General features: G+C 38.2%; 1 protein-coding gene across 1 annotated transcript in view; it reads right to left on the bottom strand.

The window, feature by feature from the left end:
- Positions 1 to 7,685, bottom strand: part of ccdc88aa (coiled-coil domain containing 88Aa) — a 32,292-nt gene that overhangs the window by 3,384 nt on the left and 21,223 nt on the right. The window contains 2 exon segments of the mRNA XM_024259564.2: positions 510 to 661; positions 962 to 1,054. Coding sequence (XP_024115332.1) covers positions 510 to 661; positions 962 to 1,054 — 245 coding nt within the window.

Here is a 7,685-nt window from a genome sequence, read left to right as displayed (position 1 = left end):
AGGAATGGAAGAGGAGCCAAAAGGTGAGAGGTCGGTTGGTGGAGGAGCCAACACAACTCATACGTGAGGGAGGATGATGATGCTCAAAAACCAGAAAATTCTTTACTTGAGGTCCAGTTGGAATTTTAGGAATTAAATCTTTCACTGGGATAAGTCAAAATCTCACCCAGAAGTACATCGATCTTCTTTATAGTCTGATAAACTTCTAGTAAGAAGGCATTCTACTGAACAAAGTTTTCAATTATGATGGAAAAAAAATCTTTTAATGGAACAAATTATCTATATCTAAAAATGTATCCTCTTAATTAAACGTTATATGTTGAGGTTTTTTTTTGCATTTCATTGATAAATACAATAACTTGACAGGAACTTAGTTTTTTCAGTGTGAAACTGTGCGGTGTCTCCTTTGATGAAGCTGAACTAGAACAGGTTTGCATCATAACACATTTATTCAAGTGTCGGAACCGTTTGAGGTGAACTGGCTCTAACACCAGGGGGGTCATACTCACTGCTGTGCTGTAGCAGGACGGCAGAGGCGGAGCCTCCAGAGCCGTCAGAGCCGATGAAGGAGCCGCTCTCCGGGCCGGAGCCCGCGGGCTCCAGCTCCCGGCTGCCGGACCTCATCAGCTTCCTCAGCTTCAGGGTTATCCAGTTCCCCCGTCTGTGAAAGAGACTGTTAATAACTACACATGGTGCATTATGGGATTTTTGTCAAGACATGTCTCCTGTTCTTCAGTTTGTCTGTTCAAGTGAAATCCAGAATGTTCTGATTTCTTTCAGCTTTAGCTCTGCTGCATCTGAAGCTCTTTCACTTTCTTCTTCCTACTTTTATTTAATTTTAGAGCTCAGACTTAAAGCTGCTGAAGTTTGAACGCTCTGAGCTGATTCTGTCTCCCAAATATGGATCAGATTGAAAAGGAAAAAGAAATCCAGTCCAGTTTCAAGTGTTGATGTGACTTACCTGCGAGGAGGTGAAGGCTCGTAAAACTTGTACTGGTCCATGATTTTCTCCTCCAGCTTCTCCTTCTGCCTCCGCAAATCATTCAGCTTGTCTCTGAGTGGAGAAAGAAAACAATTATCAGCTTCTTGGTTTGTTTGTGTGGGTCAGGGATCGGCAACTCCAGTCCTCGAGGGCAGCAGTGTCTGCATGATTTCCAGATATCCAAGCTCTACTCATGACTGATTACCTGGTTTAACCCAGTCAATTAGAGCACGATAGAGTAGGGTATGTTGGAAAACATGCAGGAGTGCAGCCCTCGAGGCCGGGAGTTGCCTATCCCTGGTGTAGATCATAAAGGAGAATATAAATATCTGATATCCCTTCAGTGAGGTTAATCAAACATCACAACTTCATGTCCTTCATCAGATAGGACAGTACTTGAGGAGCCCACAATGGTTACCTTGTTCATTTTAGTTCATAGCTTATTTCTGTATAAATAAAAAACAGTATACGTTTACCTTTAGATTAATAAGCTCTGTAGGAAAACTCTTTTTACTTCATGATCAAATTTTAAAGATAATATAAATGTATTTTCAGTGGAAAATCCACATCAACGCCCATATAATCCATATAAACCAAGCTTTTATGTCAAATCTGATCACTGAAGTTTTTGCTTGCTCCTGTTTTGTGGTCATGGCAACAGGTCGGCTGATGCTTGGACCAAAATCCCACATTTCATTCCTAAAATTGAAGCCAATCAGGAAGTTCTAAATGTTGCAGTTCCTCAAACCACCACAAGAGGCTGGTTTCACTTTCACAATCATTTTTGATGGTAAAAAGTCCAAGTTTACACCAAAATTAAACATCAGGAGAGCCTGGTAACAAAAAACAATTTTGTTTTTTTTCATTTATTTTATTTTTTTGTATTAACTATAATAATATTTGTATACTGTTCTTAACTTGTGTATTTTTGGCATTGTGCTATTTAAATGTAGTTTTTTTATTGGACGATAACTCCAAATTTCTCTGTCTGAAAGAAAAACAAACTTTTTTATATGTTTTTGGAGCACAACTTTGTATTTTATTAGTAATGTTTTTGGGGAACCCAACAAGAATCTAACTTTCCACTGCCTACTAAATTGCCTAATTTAGAAACATTATTAAGATGGAAAAAGCAAACTTGCCACTTCATGGTTCATCTACCATTTACAAACATCGAGGCGTCATCAGAGATTCTGTTCATATTTCTATGGTTTGGACCAGTTTGGACCAGGAAGTCCTGCTCACCCCACACACAGATTCAGACCAGCTTTCTCTCAGCTGTTTAATGTTCTGCATCTCCGTCTGTGGCTGATTTTCTGAAAACTTAAGGGGATTTAAAGAAAATTCCAAAGTAAAATCTGTATCAAATAGTTCTATTTGGAAAATATCTATCATTACATTTCTATACATTATAAATAGATTTTTAGTGAAATATTTAAAGAACATGACGTGGGTGTCTTCTCTATGTTCATTGTCAAGAAATACGCTTTTGCATACATTAAAAAAAAGAGTTTCTGAATTATTTTATCATATCTATAATTCTACTCTTAAAATAATAAATTCAAAGTGTGTGATATTTCAATATTTATTTTAAGAGCTAAAACCTGAAAGTACTGTTGGAAACCCTTCAGTTAATGACCTAAAAAATCCCCTTAAGTCAAATGTTAGCTTCTTATTAAGAATCCAACAGTGAACCTTTTATCTTTGTTCCTCACAAGAATAAACACAATATGCTGCGCCTGAAGCTGAATGACTTTCAAAGGCTTTAGAATTCAATGTTAGGAGGATGGTGCACACGTGGAGACACTGCGGTCACTCTACCACAAGTGCAGACGGAAGACTTCTATGTGGAGCTGAATCTGGGCCAATATTATTTGAAACCCAAATACATTAAGTAAAAAAAAATATTGGTGTTTGGTCAAAAAAATATATGAATCTCGAAAACCTTTTGCTATTCAAAAATAAACTTTCAAACGTTCTGTTTTTTAGGTTTCGAAACTCAAAATTTCAATTTCAAAACGTATTTTTCACTTTCAATTTTTTTTTTCTTTCATGAATCTGAAAGTTTCAGTTACAAAACTTTTGGCGCGTTGGGGCAGGGCTAACACGAGGACCAATCAAAATCAATGAGGGTGGTGACCTCCAGGGAACTGCAGTCCCGATGCATTCACTGACTCTGAGAACTGTGATATTTACTGTCAGAAATGTCTTTTTAGTCAGTACTATCTTAGTCTGAAGTTTTCCTACCACGGGTGTAAAAACCAGAGTTTTATCAAGTATAAACCGCACGTCCAAAACCCAGTTCCAGCCCGTTCAAAGCGCTATCTTATTGAGTTAAAAACGGGTCCAAATCATATTGGCCCTGATTCAGCTCCATACTTCTAAAGGAGGAGGAGTCACCAAAAAGGTAAAAATCCACCTTTATGACATTTATAAGATTTAAAACCTTGAACAAGCAGAGTGCATGGCAGCAGGATGCAGTTTAAACTATTTTTTTTTTTTTAACTTTTATTTATCCAGGCAGGACAGATTAAGAACAGCCTTCTTATTTGCAACTGTGGCCTGGCAAAAGGCAAGACCTTTTGAGAAAGAAAAGTAACTAACATTCATGAATGCCAGACATTTGTGAGAGTTCACATGTGTACTCATGAGTATTAGCCTAAAATATTTGGGAAGGACGTTTGGCCTAAAGAAGCACTGAAGATTTTGATAAAACAACTACAAAATCCCAAGCAGAAGTCTGAACAAAGTCCTGCTGTGGAGAAAATTATGAAGATCTCTGTTTGGACAAACCAACCAAATGTTCCTCAAAATGATGCACAGGTCTGATCCACAGCGGAGAACTTCTGATCTGTAACAGCAGAACAGAAGTTCTCAGCTGTCGCAGTATCTAACAATTATTTCGTCTTACCTCAGATGACTGATTGTGTTTGTCTGCTTCCTGATCCCTAACGTTTTTCAGGATTTTGAGTGTCTGCTTCCAGTCTTCTTATTGCTTCAGTTCCTATAATCTACATGTTTGTCTAACTACAGCTGCTCCAGTATTTTTTTTCATGTTTGTCTCTTTCAAGTTGGTCATTATTATTGAACTTGGGCGTCTTGATTTTAGAGGGGTTTGCTCAGAACTGAAACTCACACCTAGCCTGTTGGTGTGTTTTCAGCGGTACTTCTGTCTCTCTGTGACCCAGTTTGGTGAATTGGTGTTCCGCATTAGTCAGAGGAGGAAAAGATTAAAACTACAAATAAAATTAAGCAATATTTTTATTATTATCTCAATGGGAAAAAAAAGAAAAATATTACAAACTTCAGAAAGAAAAACGGATCCATGTTGGTTCTGGACCTCACCTGCTTATTGCATCATCAACACATCATGTGGCAAAGCTGAGTCTCTGATTGCAAATTGATACTGATGACCCCCCCCAGCCCTTTGATGAGTTGTGATGTCTTCTGCCAGGCCTTTGATCTATGATGTCATCTGCCAGGCCTTTGATCTATGACATCATCTGCCAGGCCTTTGATCTATGACATCATCTGCCAGGCCTTTGATCTATGACATCATCTGCCAGGCCTTTGATCTATGATGTCATCTGCCAGGCCTTTGATCTATGATGCCATCTGCCAGGCCTTTGATCCATGATGTCATCAACCATCACCAGATGAGCTATGATGTCAGCAAGACACTATATTACACAATTTTAAATCATTGATACCCCACCGTTTAATTTAAATTCTAGGCAAATACTTACTTATCACAGAACTTCGAAAAAGGTTTCCAGCGAAAGGGGCCTAACGAAGTGAAAATACTTGAGACCAAAGAATTCCTGATTCTTTGTTTCCACATTTCTGTTTATAGCAAACGATGGACGTAAGTAGCCATTTTAGGGATTTTCCTGCTATTCTTACAGGTGGGAAACGTGTTTACGGAAAATTGCAATGGATGGGTCAGGGAGTCTTCGGGACCGTGATCCTCTATCGGCAATGGGGTACAATGAACCAGGTGGCAGTGAAATTTCTGGACAAATTTCGCGGACTGGAAGAGTCAAAAATATTAGAAAAAATAAAAAAATACGACCCTGACAAAAATAATCTTTTGAAATTAAAGGAACACTTTGAGTTCAATTTGGATTATTGTATTATTTCCGAAAAATTAGATCAAGATATTTTACATTATATGTGTGACATAACCCTGGAGCCGCTGACAGTGTCCGAAATACGGCCGATCGCTCAGCAACTTCTGGTGGCTTTAAAAGCTCTAAAGTCATACGGAATTGTTCACACTGACATCAAACCAGACAATATAATGTTTGTAAATCATGAAAAATATCCTTTCAAAGTTAAACTAATCGATTTTGGTTTGGCAAGAAATGTATTTGATCTAAATAGGATGACCCTTATTCAGCCTTTGGGTTACAGAGCACCTGAAGTCGTCTTTGGCCTCCCAAAGGATGAAAGTGTCGACATGTGGGGTCTCGGATGTTCTTTGGCTTTTATGTACTTACTAAGAAATCTCTATCCAAAAACTTCTGTGTATGAATATATTGCAACCATTATTCAAATGCAAGGTACTCTCCCAGATTATGTGATACAGAATGCTTTATGGGCATCGGAGTTTTTTGTTTGTAATGGAAATCATTTCAAATTCAAAACTCCTTCAGAATATGTGGGCGACAAAGGGAAAATGACAGATTATAACTTCATGAATATTGGTACATTAGATGATCGGCTGAACATCAATAGACGCACCTGTGTTTCTCTAGAGCTTCAAGATGAAGAAGAGTTCAGATCCTTATTAAAGCAGATGCTCTGCGTTAATTCAAAGGATAGGATCACTCCAGAAGAAGCTCTAAGACATGATTTTATCACCATGAAACATCTTTCTAAAAGGAAGGAGCATTATGCAACATTAGCACATAATCTCATGTCCGTCTGCCAAGACACAGAAAGAACAGACTTGGATGACGAAAGTGTCGATGGAGAAAGTAGTACAGATATTTCAACGTCAGAAAAAGAGAATGCTTACAAAGTACAGAAACAGGTCCAAAACACACCAAAAAAACTGAAACCTATAGTTATTCACGTGAAGCCCTGCCGTCCAGTTGATGATAAAAAATCCAAAAGACCACACAAAGTGGAGGATGAGATCAACATTAAAACCTCAAATAGGATCGTAGACGGCAGGAAATCTACAGAGACAAAAACAAGCAAAAACAAAAGAGTTCCACTCGGTGCAGCAATGGAAAAGTTTCAACGACCATTACCGTTACCTGTGCAGAACTCACCAAAAAAACTGAAACCCAGAGTCAGTAATGTGAAGCCCTGCTGTCCAGTTGATAAAAAATCCAAAAAACCACACAAAGTGGAGGATGAAATCAACATTAAAACCTCAAATAGGATCGTAGACGGCAGGAGATCTACTAAAGAAACAAAGACAAAATTAGGCAAAAAGAAAAGAGCTCCACCTGATGCAGCTGTGAAAAAGTCTCAACGTCCATTACCGTTACCTGTGCAGAACGCACCAAAAAAACTAAAACCTCGAGTTATTCATGTGAAGCCCTGCTGTCCAGTTGATGATAAATCCAAAAGACCACACAAAGTGGAGGATGAAATCAACATTAAATCCTCAAATAGGATCATAGACGACAGGAAATCTTCTAAGGAGATAAACATGAAAGCTCTAACAAAGACAAAAAAAAGCAAAAAGAGAGGAGTTCCTCCCGGTGCAGCTGTGGAAAAGTCTCAACATCCATTACCGTTACCGGTCCAAAACACACCAAAAAAACTGAAACCTAGAGTTATTCATGTGAAGCCCTGCTGTCCAGTTGATGATACAAAATCCAAAAAACCACACAAAGTGGAGGATAAAATCAACATTAAAACCTCAAATAGGATCGTAGACGGCAGGAGATCTAAAGAGACAAAAACAAGCAAAAAGAAAAAAGTTCCTCCCAGCGCAGCAATGGAAAAGTTTCAACGACCATTACTGTTACCTGTGCAGAACTCACCAAAAAAACTAAAACCCAGAGCCAGTAATGTGAAGCCCTGCTGTCCAGTTGATAAAAAATCCAAAAAACCACACAAAGTGGAGGATGAAATCAACATTAAAGATTCAGGGATAAATACGGAAACTTCAACAAAGAAAAGAGTTCCACCCTGTGCAGCAGCGGAAAAGTCTCAACGGTCATTACCATTACCTGGGCAAAACTCACCAAAGAAACAGAGAACTCAAAAATCTGTTGAGAATGTGGAGTCCCACTGTCCAGTTGATGATGAAAATGACAGAAGGTCACTCACAGTGGCCGAAAAGGTCAAAGCATTAAAGGATATGGTAGTCAGCAGTATGAGTTTTAAAAAGGTAAATAAGGGAGGAGAGAAACGTCCATCTGCTGAAGAAAAAACCAAACCGTCCTTCTTGTTAGCAATACGAGGGGTGTTCATGAGATTATGGCCAGCCTCTAAAAAAAAATGACCTACCTGAAATAAAAGGTGATTTGAAAAAAAATAACCTTATTTGAATAATCTTTTGAAATACAAAAGATTAATCGAATTGGAATTAGTTGTCTGTTTTAGGTATAGCATCTTGTATGTAATAGCTGTAACAGCCTCTTTTAATCTCGTAGTAGACCAATTATATATAGATGTAGGTTTTTTTATTATTATTTTATTACGTCTCAGCCTACAAGACTGGGAAAATGTCTAGCATGTA

The sequence above is a fragment of the Oryzias melastigma genome, linkage group LG1 (genome assembly GCF_002922805.2).
Source record: "Oryzias melastigma strain HK-1 linkage group LG1, ASM292280v2, whole genome shotgun sequence".
Taxonomy (NCBI): domain Eukaryota; kingdom Metazoa; phylum Chordata; class Actinopteri; order Beloniformes; family Adrianichthyidae; genus Oryzias; species Oryzias melastigma.
The sequence above is the reverse complement of the archived record's forward strand: the minus strand, read 5'-3'. Positions and strand labels throughout refer to the sequence as shown.